General features: G+C 38.8%; 1 protein-coding gene across 1 annotated transcript; it reads right to left on the bottom strand.

The window, feature by feature from the left end:
* Positions 1 to 7,966: 7,966 nt before the first annotated feature.
* LOC145643026 (uncharacterized) lies at positions 7,967 to 12,083 on the bottom strand. The gene is made up of 9 exons (XM_081694190.1): positions 11,573 to 12,083; positions 11,262 to 11,357; positions 11,119 to 11,168; positions 10,928 to 11,035; positions 10,733 to 10,835; positions 10,113 to 10,657; positions 9,259 to 9,955; positions 8,777 to 9,198; positions 7,967 to 8,677 (listed from the first exon to the last, which is right to left on the bottom strand). Exons 1-9 carry the CDS (start codon positions 12,081 to 12,083, stop codon positions 7,967 to 7,969), a joined length of 3,243 nt encoding a protein of 1,080 aa, XP_081550316.1.
* Positions 12,084 to 16,765: the final 4,682 nt, after the last annotated feature.

Here is a 16,765-nt window from a genome sequence, read left to right as displayed (position 1 = left end):
TGGTGGTCATATGACCTTTAAGTGACTTAGAATATTTTTGAGATGTTTGTCATCCCATAAGGCAAGAGGCAAATGGCCTCCTGGGGGCAGGAGGCAAGTGGCCGCCTGGGGGCAGGAGGCAAATGGTCGCCTGACTTTTCATAGGGCAGGAGGCAAATGGCCGACTGACTCTTCATAGGGCAGGAGGCAAACGGCCGCCTGACTCTTCATAGAGAAGGAAGCAAATGCCGCCTGGGGGGAGGAGGCAAATGGCCGCCTGAATTTTCATAGGGCAGGACGCAAATGCCGCATGGGGGCAGGAGGCAAATGGCCGTCTGACTCTTCATAGGGCATGAGGCAAATGGCCGCCTGACTCTTCATAGGGAAGGAAGCAAATGCCACTTGGGGTGTTTGTAATCCAATTATACTCTCCATGTCCTTCTACCCCATTGGGAGGACTTGTATAATTTCGGAAGGTAATCTAGGTTAGAACTTTGGTCGATCACCGGCTGATGTCTTTTGGACATCCGGTTCCCGAAGACTTGGTCGTTCTTTAGATTACCCAGGTCAGGAGGCTATGAGTTGACCAATGAGGTCGTTCAATTTTTACCGCCTGCATGCGTACGTAAAGCAAACGATAGAGTGCTTTCTGCGACGATTGCACCCGGAGGGGTGTCGTCGGACGCCATTGTCCATGTTGGGACAGACGATTTTATGAAAAAGCAACCATCCGGCCATTGGCTTCTGGTTTAGATTGAGACCGGCTGTATAGCCACTAAGCGGTTTTGTGCCTAGTTTAGTTATCTGGCCATTGGTCGCATGTCACTCGGACGTTGAATTTGCTACTAAGTTTCAAACTTAGTTTATTATCCGGCCATTGGTCGCATGTCACTCGGACGTTGAATTTGCTACTAAGTTTCAAACTTAGTTTATTATCCGGCCATTGGCCTCACGTCACTTGGACGTTAGTTTAGCTACTAAGTTTCAAACTTAGTTTATTATCCGGCCATTGGCCTCACGTCACTTGGATGTTGAATTTGCTACTAAGTTTCAAACTTAGTTTATTATCCGGCCATTGGCCTCACGTCACTTGGACGTTAGTTTAGCTACTAATTTTCAAACTTAGTTTATTATCCGGCCATTGGCCTCACGTCACTTGGACGTTGAATTTGCTACTAAGTTTCAAACTTAGTTTATTGAATTAATAAATCAATAATAATAATAATAATAATAATAATAATAATAATAATAATAATAATAATAATAATAATAATAATAATAATAATAATGATTATAATGAAAACTCATTATAATTATAATTATAAGAGAATAAATCAGTAATTTATTATACTGTTACCTCAAACATTCAATGCTTGGCGCGGCTTTGATTTGCTTTAAAATCTTAATAATCGGAGCCGGAGATATCACAAGCTCCTTGATGTAGTGCCATGCGGCATTTGTCATTGTTAGAAGACAAAGCAGCCCACAGTCGGGAGGGATAGATGAGAAAAGTAGCCCCTTCCGCACATACAGCTTCCCTTGGTTAAAGAACAAAGCAGCCATGTCAGCCGGATTTAATTGAAGCAGGAACCATCCCCATACACGGGCTTAATCAAGGCAAGCAACAGCCCCTACGGCTGGGTTAGTTCATGAGCAAAGATGCCCCTGCCGCCGGACTGAATTGATGAGCAAAGCTGCCTTTGCAACCAGACTTATTTTGTGAACAAAGAAGCCCCTGCTCACCCAGGCGACCGCATCTAAATTGGCTTTAGAGCCGGTTGAGTGCAGCCGGGGTTGGTTGAGGCAAGAAGAAGCCCCTCATCCGGGCTTCATTAATGAACAATGATCAAATGTCGTCTGCCGCTTTGATAATTATTTATACTTGCGGCAAGGCTTCAGCCCATATAAAGACGGATCTCGTAAATTATTGAGAATGCCGCTTGTAAATGGAAGATGAAAAATAATGCTAGCTTGTACATGCGGCTTTTCCATCCTCCATCCGAATACCAGCTGCTCGAATATAATTGTAGGCTCATGTAATCAAATAGGCTTGAGTAATGATGAGCATAGCAGCCACGCAGCCGGCTTTAATGAAGAACAAAGCAGCCGCTTGCAGCCTCTTTGAGTATGAACCAAGCAGCCCCTAGAGCTGGCTTTGATTAATGAACAGAGCAGTCCTGTAGCCGGCCTTAATTCGAGAGCCAAGCTGCCCCTACAGCCGGGGTAAATTGGCGAAGGAAGTTGCTCATACAACCGGGATAAATTGATGAGCCGGATGCCCATACAACCGAGAAAAATTGATGAGCATGGGCCATGGCAGCCGCTTAATTGAGGCACCGCTCATAGCTTTGACCAGCTGCCGCCATTGATAATCACCGGCTGACACCCTTAGAACAAAGCTGCATATGCAATCAAACCATAGAATGCCGAGGAAACGAGCTCAAGTAAGCTTTCAAAATGCCAGCTATGTTATTCTCATGCATGAGAATAATATATGTGAATCTTGTTATATATAATAGTGGATTGTCACCTAATGCTCTTAAATGGAGCTTTTCCATATGACAACAAGTTTGCTGTCAAAGTGCCGTATGGCTAGTAATCTAATAACTTGGTACACATGTATAATGTATACTTAAGTGTTGCATGCTTTTATTTTTCCACCAAAATGACCATGCATTTAGGCGGCTTTCCCACTTTCTTTTTCTTTTGCATTTTTTTTTTAAAGAATACAGTAGTAATCATAATAATGATTTATAATTTTGCATGGTAGTTCAACTAACTTCACGCAAATGAGTTGTGGTGAAATGGTATTAGATACCACAATAAGCAACTCTCATTAGTAAGGTTCTTCAATGATGATACAATCGGTATTGAGGACGGGCTCACTACCTTACTCACCCTCAAATTTTCGATTAAAAGTATGAACATAGACAGCCCCTACATCCGGCTTTATTGACGAGGAAAGCTGCCCTACAGCCGGCTTTAATTGGTGAACAAAATAACCCTTCAGCCGGGTTTTTTTGACAAGCTTTTGAAATGAACAAAGCATCCCACAGCCGGGCATATTTGACGAGCAATTGAGCCTTGGCAACTGGGATAAATTGGCAAGGAGAGCTGCACCTACAGTCGGCTTTCGTGACGAGCAAAGCTGTCACTACAGCCGGGGTATATTGGTGGGACAAGCTGCTCACACAACCGGATTTAATTGATAGGGAAAGCTGCTCGAGAAATGGGTTTACTCTGATTACACATGCGGGTTTCTATACCGTCTAACCCTTGTTTAAGTCAGCTGCCGCTTGATCAAAATTACCATCGAGCTCTTGCTAACTTACATCACAACCGTTTTTGAGGTTGAAAAAAGCAACCATACCGCCTGAATAGTTAGACATTCCAACTTTTCAACGGATAATCGGCAATGAGTACCTGACAACATAATAATGATAAGTAATATATATCAGCCATTGCAACCGGCTTTGATAAAAGAACCGAGCAGACATGGTAATCACTCAATTGAGGCATGAAATAGCCATGCTTAAGTGATGCATACAGCAGCCATCACAGCCGGCTTGATTGATAAACAAAACAGCCATGCGGCCAGCCTTAACTTGGGAGCAAAGTAGTCTTGCAGCCGGACTTAATTGGAGGACAAAGAAGCCCCTTCAGCCGGCTAAATTGACGAGCAATGCTGCCCCATGCCGTCTGAGTGATTTAATTTAAAAGTTGACAACGGCCGGCTGTATGCACTTTTGATGATGATGCTTAGCCGGCACAAAATCTGTCTGCATATGCTAACACAAGAACCGCTTGTGTATGCTAACAAAAGTACCGCTTGAGTATTCTAACACAAGAAAAAACTTGGCCGCTTGTGTATGCTAACACAAGAAAGAAAGCTTGGCCGCTTGCGTATGTTAACACAAGAAAATGCTTGGCCGCTTGTGCTCATTCTTAAATGATGAGCCATCATGATCAGGTGTCGGCTGCCGCTTATGTTAATCAAACAATCAAGCAGCCAGCTTTGAGGTTGAATACATCAGATATGGCAGCCGCTTAATTGATGAATAATTGATGAATATTGCAGCCCTTACGACTGAGCTTGGTAGGAGCGCAAAGCAGCCCCGAAATTGCCTGATGACCTTATTAATAATGATGTTTGGATGCCACCATTTATGGTAGTAACCGGCTGACCTTATTGATGATAGTAACCGGCTGCCACCCTTGGTTGATAAATTGATGTCGGCTGACTTGTTTGCACTAAATTTAGTCATGCCGCTTGTATTTTAATGGTGGAGCAGCTAATTTGTGACGCTTGGTAGCTTACTTGCGTGTGAAATGATTCCAACTACAAGTTGGAACTTCCTCCTCTTTCATAGATAATGAAGGAGGATTGGTCAGCTCCTGCCGCATGCATACGATAGTGCTTAACAACACTATTAGTTTAGTTAAAAATCTTTGCTTTTTATTTCTCTCTTTTACAAAAGATAAATATGCTTGTTCCGTTAGTTGTCAAAACTAGTGGAATCTATAGAATGCCAGCTTTATGCATCCGGCTGCATAGCATGCGACCTACTCATTAAATTAGTTGGTTTAAAATAGTGGAGTTGGCTAATTTAGCCGTCTCACCCCTGATAAAACTTAGATTAAACGGCATTTCCATTTAACCTTCAAAAGTGCATGACTTAGTCTGACAAGCCTTTTTGGCCGCCTGACCCTCGATATTCAGCCTCATGACGCCTATTGTACTTGACATCCGGCCTCATGACGCCTGCTGCCTCCTAAAGGAGGCTCTCTCTCTTGAGTCGGTGATCCACCGCTGTGCCATTACAAATGTGTCTCCCCACAGACGGCGCCAAATGTTTTGGGGTTTTTAGTACGTACCCGAATGGAGGGTGTGTACGTCCCTCAGGAGACAGATCTGCAATGCAACACTCGAACGGCCCGATCACCTGCAAAACAACGGACCCCAGGGGGGCCGGAGGTCCGCCTCCGACGATCAAGTCAGTGACCGAAATAATGTATTTTAGAGAGAGAAAGTAGAGAGAAGGGAAAGTAAATGTGGGGGGCATTGCCCTTGGAGAGAGAATTGGATCCCTTGAAACTGATGTAATGATCAGTATTTATAGAGTATTGGGATATGTGCCTCTTAGGTTATTTAACCTAAGTAGATTAGCTTCCCACCGTTTTACGGTTTCTAGGGTTGTGAGCTTAAAGCCCATTTTAACCCTTCTATCATTGAGTGACACGTGTCATGCTCTAATTGGCTCATTTGAGCGCTGAGCTTGCGGACATGTGTCGAGGTGGCATTGGTCCACATATAGGGGGTATTTTTTACCCCCAAACACCACTCATTCGAAATCATTGCCAAAATAAATTTTAGGAATTAAAATAGAAATCCTTCCCCAGTGGAGTCACCTAAAACCATAGGGAATATTTCAAGCATTACCCCTAGCTTGAACCCCACTGTGATCATACACTTAAGGATGGTGGCGTCCAAAGGGAAAGAAGTTAGAGCAAAAGATTCGCCAACAAGTTTTAGGAACATGTAAACAGCTCAGGACGTGAAGGTTACACCCTTTAACGATCCAGGAGATCGTCAACTCCTATAGGTCTGGAACCAAGACTGGTAGTTCGGGGATGAAGGTACAAATCCAACCTAAAAGAGATTGAACCTGCCCTAATAATAGGCCTCTACTTTATTCTAATAGTGTTTATGTGTGCTTTCTTACTAACATGCAATCAATAGGTTCACCCTAAACTTGTTTATCTATGTTGGTTGAATATTAATGCACAAATAAATCTATTATTGGCGATCACTTGAATTATAATCATATAAAACCTAAATAAGATTATTAATTATCTTATTAAGCGTGATTACAAGTACAAATTCCCTTTAAAAATGCATAAAAGGCGTGATCAAGCAATAACAATAAATGTATATCAAACAACATGATATTAGCAAATTATATATAAGTTATCCGTCAATTAACATGAAATGATTCGTAAATTAACAAATTACGTAAAACAATTCATAAATTAACAAATTATGTGAAACAATTCGTAAATTACCAAATTACGTTAAATTTTGTAATTTGACACAACAATAATCATAATCATAATCATAATTATCATAATCATGTTAAAGTATAATATTAATAGCAAGATCCTAGACATGATACTTACTATATTAATTACAAACCCTAGCATGTTAGGAAAGAAAATAAGAAGCATCACAGGAATCATAATTGATATAAGCAAATCACCCTAAATATCATACTAAGAAAAGCATCGTAACATGATTTGTATATCAAAATAACAATTAAAACAATTAAAACACTTACTTAGATGCCTCGTATCTCTTTCTAATAATAAAATACACACGTTAGTAACTTGAAGTAAAATATAAACATACAAATAAAACAAATAATAATTGAAATAGAAATTAAGAAAGTTAAGACTAGATTTGGGACCAAACCCTCAGAAATTAAAACCTTTCACGTCTAGGGCGAAGGCAACTTCGAACTTGGATAGGTGTTTCTAGATCTTGTGAATATGGAATTTTGTTTGCAAAAGGTTGGTTAAGAAAGAGAGAGAGAGAGTAATAAAGAGATTCTTGATGAGAGTTAGTGATAAAAACGGAGGTTTTAGGAGGCTATTTATAGAAAAAATCAGCCGGATATGATAAAAAACGAATCAGAGTTTTAAAAAGAATAAAACATGATCGATGTCGCCAACAACACACCTGTCGCCAGACGCTGGAGCGCAGCGCCAAACGTTAGGTCTAGCGCGAGACGCCAGGTCTGTCGCCAGACGCTGGTCCTGTCACCATACGCTGGGAATAAATTTCCATGCGTTTTCTTAATTTGATAAAATATCACCGTACGAGAGGGTAAAATCGTAATTTCCTTAAAAACACTTCTTTTATTCTGATTAAAACTCTTAAAAGTCAACTAAAGTCAATTTATCAATGCTAATTAAATTAGGAATGAAAAGAACCTTCTAGAAGAATCAAGAAGACTATAATTAATTCTAATTGCATTAGGAATGATAAATCATTATTAGGCCCTCCTCTAGATCATTGGCCGCATATCAAGATCAAACTGGGCCTAGTTTAGTAATTTGGCCATAACTTCCTCATTATACATCGAAATGGGGCTTATATTATATCGTTGGAAAGCTCTTTTCGAACCCGACCCAACTAAACTATTATTGGACCCTTGTCATGGACCAAACAACACTGGATATGCTATTTTCTTAAAATAGGTTTTCAAAAACAGAGATAAAGAAAATAAAAAAAAACTAACCTCAACACTACACTTTCACTTCATTCGATTATGATTTGACGTGAAAGGTACTCATAACTGGGTTTGTTTTTGGGGAGATACAAATGGGTGTCTACAGGTTTATAAACAAGCAAAGAACTAACTTGCTTTCTCGAACATGACTTTTTTTTTTTCGGTAAATAGAGAGAAAATTTTATTACCAAAAGAAAAAAGATTACAACTTACAAAGAAGCTAAGCTGAAACCAACCCAAATTACACAAGACCCTCAAGGGCCAAACAGCACCACCAAACAAACAACAAAACCTAAAGGCAGCTAGTAATCCCAGGCCACCATCTAGGAAGGGTTCTTGAGAAAACAAGCAGCCTACTCTAACTGCACTAACAGTCACTGCATCCACCTTCTAGGAAGGGTGCTACAGTAACAGCAGAACAGAAAGAAAAGATACAAACTAGGCAAAATAACAGCAGGACAAAACAGGCCAAGAAAGACAAGAACAACCAAAAACAAAGCTTAAACAATAAAAAACTTCTTGCTTGCTACAGGACACCTGCAAGCTGTAATGAAAATGATATCTCTGACAACACTCTCAACAATTTTACAGCTCCCTGTAAAAAGCACAGAATTCGTTTGAGTCCATATGCTATAAACAGTCTCAGTGAAAGCAACATGCAGCAATTGACTCTTAGTGTTAGACTTCCTACAATGCTTCTAAATCCAAGCAATTTCTTCATCAAATCTCTGAGCAGACTTAGGCACATGAAAAATACTCAAGATTCTGCTCCAAATCTGTCTAGAAAACTCACAATCAAAGAACAAATGTTGCACATTATCATTCTCTTTCAAGCAGAAGAAGCATTTAGGATCATAAGAGATATGCCATTGCAATAACCTGTCCTTAGTGACAAGTCTATTCCATAAAGCCAACCAAAGTATAAAAATACATTTAGGAGAAGTAAGATTATTGTAAACAACCCCTTTCCAAGGCATCTTAGGAGCTTGGGGTCTAATGGAAGAATAGACTTTTTTAACCCTCATTTTGTTGCCCTGAATAAAGCCATCCCATCCCCCTAGATCATTCACTACATCTCTACAACTCATAATTTTCTTTAAGAACCAAGAGCATTTAGCAGTGATAGGGGCAGTCCAGCTATCTTTATGTTTGAAATAGTAAATGTGAACCCACTTTACCCATAAATTATTGGCTTTATGAGCAATATCCCAGAGAAGCTTTGTGATAGTAGCTTTATTCCACTCAGAGAGAGAAAGAAAATTCCAGCAACCACAAACTTTAGGAAGACAGACACTGTTCCAAGCAACTAAGGACTTCCTAGCAGGAGTAGAAGAGCCAGTCCAAAGGAAACATATGAGCCTAGCTTCAATGTCCTTCAGGATCTTCTTAGGCAAAATGAAGATTTGAGCCTAATATGTCTGAATACCAAAGAGAACACTCTTAATTAACTGCAGCCTCCAAGAATAGGAAAGGTGTTTAGCCATCCACCCTTGAATTCTTGCAGTAACCTTTTCAACTAAAGGCTTACACTGAGAAATAGTAAGCTTCTTAGAGGAAAGGGGAACACCAAGATACTTGAAAGGAATAGAACCCTGAGAGACCCCAATAAGATCTCTAAGCTCAGTCTGAATATCAACAGGAGCACCACCAAAATAGACTTCACTTTTATCAAGATTAGCAGAGAGACCTGAAGCTTTGGAAAATTTAGAAAAGGCATGAAAAAGAAGCTTAACATACACATTGTCTACTCTAGAGAACATAAGCAAATCATCATCAAACATCATATGAGTTAGGCAAAGTTTCTCACATCTAGGGTGAAAGTTGAAATCAGGGTTCAAGCTAAGCTCATAGAGACATCTGGATAAGTATTCCATAACAATAGCAAAAAGAAAGGGGGACATAGGATCACCTTGTCTCAACCCTTTCTTTGCTGCAAAAGGAGGAGCAGGAATACCATTAATGAGAATAGACTAGGAGAAAGAAGTTACACATTTCCAGATCCAAGCAATAAAAATCTGAGGAAAGCCAAGCTCTTGAAGAACAGTCTTTAGAAAATCCCATTCAATTGAGTCATAAGCTTTCTTCAAATCCACTTTAATCATACACCTAGGGGTAATAAATATGTGATTATACGCCTTAATAAGCTCAGTTGCAAGTAAAATGTTGTCACCAATGTGCTTCCCAGGAATGAATCCTACTTGAGCATCATCAATGACATCTCCAATAACAGAAGCAAGTCCAGCAGTAATAATCTTGGAAATGAGCTTAGAAACCCCAGTGCAATAAGCAATGGGCCTAAAATCCATGATATGAGAAGCATTGTGAACTTTAGGAACAAGAGTAATAGAAGTGCAATTCCTTTGCCTTTGGAAAACTCCATTTTCAAAGAAAGCAAGCACACTAGCATAAATATCATCTTTAACAACATGCCAGACTTTCTTAAAAAAGAAAGAATTAAAACCATCAATACCAGGGGCCTTTAAGTTGTATATACTCTTAAGAGCACTATCAATCTCAGAATGAGAAACAGGCTGTATAAGAAACTGTTTAGCAGAAGAACTAAGCTGCTTACCTCTTCTCATAGTGACCAGATCAACAGCAGGGAGACAAGGATCCTTATTCCGTAAGAGAGACTTATAGAAAGAAAGAATCTCAGTTGTAACAACAGTAGGGTCCTTGAGCAAAACCTGATTAGAATCAAAGATAGAATCTATCCTATTCCTGGCTTATCTAGTCTTCATCACTGAAAAGAAATAGTGAGAATTGCTTTCTCCAAGTTTAATCCAGTTAATTCTGGATTTCTGCTTGAAAATGCTTTCCTGAATCAGTCCAATGCTTAACAACTGAAATAGCATCAACTTCCTTCACATGAAGCTCATTGTCATCTGGATTCTGAATAATCAAGTTCTGAATGTCTAAAAGATCATTGTGCGCCTGATCAATATTCTTAGAGACATTGCCAAAATGCTTGCAGTTAAGAGATTTGATACTAGCTTTAAAAGCTTTAAGCTTCTGCCAGATTCCAACATTACCAAAATTCCAAGAATGGGAGACAATGTCAAAGAAGTCAAGGTGATATGCAATACAGTTCATGAATCTAAAGGGCCTCCCCTTCCCAGCAAGAGCAGAACATATATTAAGAAGTAAGGGACTGTGATCAGAGAAGGAAGGGGCAAGATAGACAGTCTCCACATGCCCATAATCATCAAGCCAACTCCGATTGCCAAAAGCTCTATCAATCCTAGTAAGAGTCCTAGGACCAGAATGAGCTTTGTTATACCAAGAGTAAAAAGCCTCTTTACTCTTAATCTCAGTAAGATTCAGCTCATCAATAAAATTATGAAATTCTCTAGTTTCATACTCAGTAACATCACTTCCATTATGCCTATCTTAAGAGTTAAGAACAGAATTAAAATCTCCAACACCTAACCAAGGGATTTGCTGCAAAGAGATATTTTTAATACCTTCCCAAAGAGGAAGCCTATCATGAATAGAGTGCATACCATATACAAAGGTGAGCTGAATCTGAGAAGATAAATCCTTGTTAGAAACAATGAAATGAATGAACTGCTCATGGATTTGCATAATGTTAATAGTAAGTCTATTAGCATTCCAGACAACCCAAATCCTGCCCTTAGGAGAGCGCAATAGTTAAAAACCTTAGTCCAAGAAGGGCCAAATTTCTTCTGAACACCAATGCTATTTTTAGCTTTCACTTCTGTCTCAAGAATACCAAGAACATCAACTGAATGAGGGTGAAGAAGCCTCTTAACAGAAGAAACATTGCAAGGGTCATTCAGGCCCCTAACATTCCATATAGAGAAAATCATGAGACAAAAGGGGGATTAACCTCACCCCTGATTGGATTGATAGTAAAACCACCAGCACCTTCTGTTTCATCTTCAATTAAATCCACAAAAGCATTTGAGGTAACAGTTGGCTGATTAACTCTAGTATGTTGGCTCTTTGTTTTCCTCCCAACTATTCCCTAACTTGCATTTGAGTTATTCTGAGCAGTAGAAACATTTGGAGTGCTGACAGACTGCCCATGAACAGTTGAATCAGCAGTAGCAGCAGCATGAGGAACAACTGGAGCAACAAGTTTGGCTTTAGCCACCCAGACTTGCTGCTTGGGAACTGTAGTCGCTGACTACTTTGGAGCTGCAGTCACTGATTGCTTAGAAACTGTTGGAGTTTTGGCAGAGCAATCATGGCCCACTTTGTTGCATTTAAAGCAAAAAGGTGGGGTCCATTCATTGACTACCTTAAGCTCTAGAATTTCCTTTCAAGGGCTTTCCACAAACACAGATTTAGGCAAAGGCTTGGTAACATCAACTCTATCAGAACTCTAGCAAAGGAAACTCTTAGTTGTCTAGTAGTGCATTCATCAGAACAAATTGGAATACCAAGAAGACTACCAATACGACTAAGAGTTTCAGGACCCCAGCAATTCAGAGGTAAGTTTGGGAACTTAACCCATAAGGGAACAGTTTTCAAAATCTCAGCACCAAAATTAAATTTAGAGCTCCAAGGCTGAATAATTGCTGGTTTCCCAAGGAACATATGTGGACCAGAACAAAGAATAGTATCCTTATCACTAATTGAACATAAATTAATGATAAAATACCCATCATCATGCCAAAATATATCTAGTTTTTTCACATTGTTCCAATGTAGGGATATAAAATGATGAACAACAGCAATAGTAGGATAATAACCAACTACATAGAAAACTAAGGCATTAGAACATTTCTTATTACCTTCCATAAGTTCAGAGTCCTGCAGTTGAGCTATCTGCTTCCCATCTTGAACCATCGTGGCAACATAGGACAGAGGAGCTCCCTTAGCAGTCAACTTCCCAGCAAAAGAATTAGGCCGATCTTCACCATCTTTGTGTGCATTTTGCTCTGGGGGGGGATATAATGAGAATCAGGAACAGTTGGTTCAGATCGCTGATCAGCAACTTCAGCATCTAATGGAACAGTAAACCCATAAACCCTAGGTATTGTTCTATTGGATATCAAGGATGCTGGTCTAGAAATGGCTTCAGCAAATAGAGCAATAGTCTCAGTATCACTACGAGGAATAGAATCGCAGATTGAATTGACTAGAGTCGGTACCGGAGTAACCAGCTCATCAACCTCCTTAATCGGGCTTGGAACAAAAGTATAGCCTAAGTTTCGCAGATTCTGTAAAATTGTATCTAAAAATGGATCATGAGAATTCCTATGTTGTGCTAATTGGGGTGTAGAATTGTTCTGCTTCTTCTTCTTAGCCATCGTAGATCAAGATTGATGAAGAAACCAATCAAAATCGAAGAACCGTGGAGAAGAGAGAGAAGTGAGAAAGTCAACGAAAGTCAAACCCCAAATATTAAAAATAATGTGTTTAACTTTCATTTGATTCAAAAAGATGAACATGACTTTAACTAAAATGTGAAAGCCATGTCATTGTCCTAAATATCTCAAAACAAAAATAGAACATATACATAGGTCCATCTCAATATCATGATTATATTAATGGCCTAAACAATAGCAAGTCATTAGAACTACCTCAAATTGGGGGCTCCAAGACTTGAGAAATTGCAAGAATGCGCATAACCCGACACATGGGGGCTCCAATATCCACAAAGAAACAAAATGAGATATTGATGCCATTCGAGCTACTTTCGAGAATCGCCTAAATAGTTGTAGATCTCGAGCCTTATAATTTTAAAATGCATCACAATGATTTAATAATCATTTTGTTCCTTTGAAAACTAAGTTTGCAACTGAACTTGGCCATAAAACAAGTTTCATATTCGAGCCATTTTCAAGTTCAACTTTAGGAACTAATCTTAGTGCATAATTGTTGTTTTAATACTTTAATTTACTCTAGAGATTAGAGAATATGACTAGTATAGAGCAACAAAATCATGATACTTGCTCATACGAAAGTTTAGCACTCAGTCATTCATCATGAAAATTTTATCAAGACACTTTATCAACATAAGACAAACAATTTCATGAGTAAGAATGTAAACAAAAGACTCCTAAATTTGAAATTAAGGAGTCTTCATTCTAAAGTATTATCCATTGTTGCACACATTGGAATTTCTCAAGGAGGATAACATCTACTTTTTTGAGCATCAAAAAAGTGACAAAATTTGAACTCAAAAGAAAGAAGTCAAAAGTAGCAAGAATAGACGATTTTTTTTTTTTTGAACAACATTTCATTTTTCTCTTACTTGTTCTAACGAATGACCAATATTACTAGACTTAGCAAATTTCTTTGTTAAAACTATGAATGGTCGAAAAATGATTTAAACACATTAGTTTAATCATTTCCAAGATCCTAGTTGTTATCATAATAAGACAAAACACGGGATTTCTAGACCCATTTCAAGCAACATGAAAGGGTATAATTATTAAAAAAACAAACAAGTCATCGAAGTCACCCAACATTGGTGGCTACAATATTCGAAAACATAAAATGGGGGCCTAAAAGCCCGAAGTATAGCCAAACTATTCCAGTTCGATGATCTCTTCAAGAATTTCCTAAAACTAACTAGTTTTGTGGAAATCTTGAAATCACAATTTTATAAGTGAATAATAATAACCATCAGTTATTTTTTATCATTGATAAAACCATTTTTGCAACTTACGCATGAAAAAAAAAAACAAAAAAACATGAGTCGGAAGAACAAATTCATGCTATTATAAAAGTTCAAAATTTCATTTATAATTTTAATGCATAATTGTTGTTCTAAAAACTTCAATTTACATTAAAATTATCAAGTATAGTCTGTGTGAGCAAAAAAGAGAAATAAAGTTTAAGCACAAAGTCAAAATTAGAATGAAAAAAAAAAACATATATATGCTTGGCATGCTCATAAAGGATCAATACTTTATCACTTTACATGAAATTTGTTGCAATATATTTCTTAAACATGTAACAATGACAAACAAACAAATTCATGAAAACAAGTCAAATCAAAACCCCTAAATTCAAAATTTAGAGTTTAACGGTTCGAAAATCTTCCAAATTCAGCCAAGAATGAACAAATTATGGCAAATATGAATAAGGGACGAGATCTACTTCCTTTAGCTTCGAAAAAACAAGAAAATCCGAGCCTTTTATAGACGATAAGAAGCGAAAATCGTGAAGGAAGGAGAGACAAAGCGAAATGAAAAATCGCGCTCAGCGATTCTCTTTTTTCTGACTTAAATGTCGCGCGTAACTGAATTAGTTGCGCGTGACAGACCAGTACAACTCAGAGCGATGCACGCGCCTGGCCAGCGTGACCCGCTGAGCTGCGCGCGGATATTGGTCACTAAAATAACCGGTATCCAAATTTTTATCCGTTTGATCATTTTTCAACGGTTTTTGCTCGTTATTAGACGTAATGGCGCGCAAATTATCAATATCTTTTAAATTGCTTTGGATTTTGTAGTTTGTTTTCTTATTTGTTAGTTTTTTGCATCATATTGCATGAGACTTGCATGCACACCGTGCTTTATGCCTTCCCTAAGCATACGTTTTGAACGTTTTTCGTAAGAGTGCCTTAAGACGTTCCGTGGTGGTGCTTTACGTAAAAACACTCACCGACAGGTTTGTTATTTTACTGTACTGACGGTACAAATGTCCGGGTTTTCTTCTTTTTTCACGTCCGAAGCAAAAAGGAAGGCGTTCCATGCAGCGTAAAAATTCAAATGGCGTGTCGTACGACGCAAAATTGTACGGCGTAGGTGTTGCGTAAAATTTCACTTCAGCCCAAGCTTTGCGAGATCTACCTCTCGGAACTAAAAGGTAGAGAATTGATGTAGGCGTTAGCTCACGAGTTGACAGGCGCGTCGAACCATCAGGAACAGACACTTCTTAAACGAAAGCAAATACGGTAGTTAGTGAGCTTACTAACTTACCTGACAGTTTGGGTGTATGACCACCCCCCTGTATAATCAAGCGACGAGACGATGTCGCGCCTATGTAGTCACCTGCCCCTAGTCTTGAGACACGTGTACTCATCTTGTGGACAAAACTGCTGAGAGAGTTGCTGACTTTCTTCCCTCTCGTTGGATTTGGATATAGGCCTTTAGTCATGAGACATGTATTTCTATCTTGTGGACATCCGGATCGAATACCGGACCCGGCTCAAATACCGAAAACCCCTTTTCATCTTTTTTTTTTTTTTTTTTTTTTTACTTTGTTAATGTCAAGCTAAAGTTTCAATGACATATCGAGGGACTTTAGACCAACGATGACACGATTGAGGGGAAATCATCCCCTTTTATCCTTTTAAAACCGATCTCTTCTCATGACATGACATCACCCAGAACACCTTTATTACTAAAAGCGTTATACAAATGCAAAGGATCAATCTAGATTCTTTAGGGCGTTAAGACTAGAGATAACTTTTTCTAGCCTTAATAGCTAATTGTTTCAAACACTTAGCTAACCAAGGATCGTTTCGACATCCTTAACATTTCTGAAAGATTATCTATTATTAGGGAACTTCACATAATGAGTCTCGGATTTATTTCCTTGACTACTTTGATAATCGTCTATTCTAGACTCGATCAAAGTGGTGGATAAATGTAGACACCTACTTTTGGCCCCTTGTCCCAAAAGGAAGTGCGATGATGTTACAAAAATTCGTTCTTCATGGTAGATCAAAGTTGAAGTGTTTATGGACTATGAAAAGAATTATGAAGTTGAAACCCATATTTGAGACCAACTTATCTTAGATCCTTGTCCAATTACTAATTAGGCCTGAAACATGTTCATACACGTTTAAACTTGATTAATAACGTACCTAAATGCGTCAAATACAATGATTGGATCCAATGGAACCTACATTGTTGAATTACAGAGCCAAACAGGTAAAACAACAATCAAATTCCCATGGATGGCCTATACAGATGGATATCCCTTTCAAAGAGCTTTCCAACGGTATATTATAAGCCCAATTTCGAGCCAAATTGAAGAAGTTATGATCAAAACACTAAACCGGGCACTAAAACCGACACCCTTGCACTCCAACGGCCATAAATTCTGATCCATAACATATTTTAACCTAATTCCAACGGAATTGGAAAGTAGACATTTAAAGATTCCAATGATTTCACACACGCCTTAATCCAACTCTGTAATCAAAATATATGAAAGGTTTAAAAAAGCGTTTTCGTATAAGGTAAACCGCAAACCAGCGCGACTCTATCAGTTGCGCGTGCCTTGCGCGAGCGACTCAATGAGATGCGCGCGGCACCCAGCGCGACTCAGAGAGTTTCATGCGCCACCTGACGGCGTGGCTCTAAAGCCATAAAACTAGATCCCTATGCCTATAAATAGGGGTCTTCGTTCAGCATTACGGGGACCGGAAAAAATCAGAATTAAAACCCTAGTTTCCTCAAAACTCTAATCTCTCTACTTCTCTTACTATCATACTAGCTTTCCCTCTTTCTTCCCAACTACTATTCAACTCAAATCCATCCATTGAAGCTCTTGAAGCTACAAAGAAG

Source organism: Chenopodium album, chromosome 8 (genome assembly GCF_948465745.1).
Source record: "Chenopodium album chromosome 8, dcCheAlbu1.1, whole genome shotgun sequence".
Classification (NCBI taxonomy): domain Eukaryota; kingdom Viridiplantae; phylum Streptophyta; class Magnoliopsida; order Caryophyllales; family Amaranthaceae; genus Chenopodium; species Chenopodium album.
This window is presented reverse-complemented; position numbering and strand designations above follow the sequence as displayed.

Coding starts and splice junctions, on each gene's coding strand:
- LOC145643026 (XM_081694190.1), bottom strand. CDS start 12,083: ATGGTTCAAGATGGGAAGCAGATAGCTCAACTGCAGGACTCTGAACTT. Junction 9,199..9,258: donor TATTGCTTGGATCTGGAAAT/GTGTAACTTCTT, acceptor CTCCTTTTGCAG/CAAAGAAAGGGTTGAGACAA. Junction 8,678..8,776: donor GTAAGCCTTTAGTTGAAAAG/GTTACTGCAAGA, acceptor CAGACATATTAG/GCTCAAATCTTCATTTTGCC.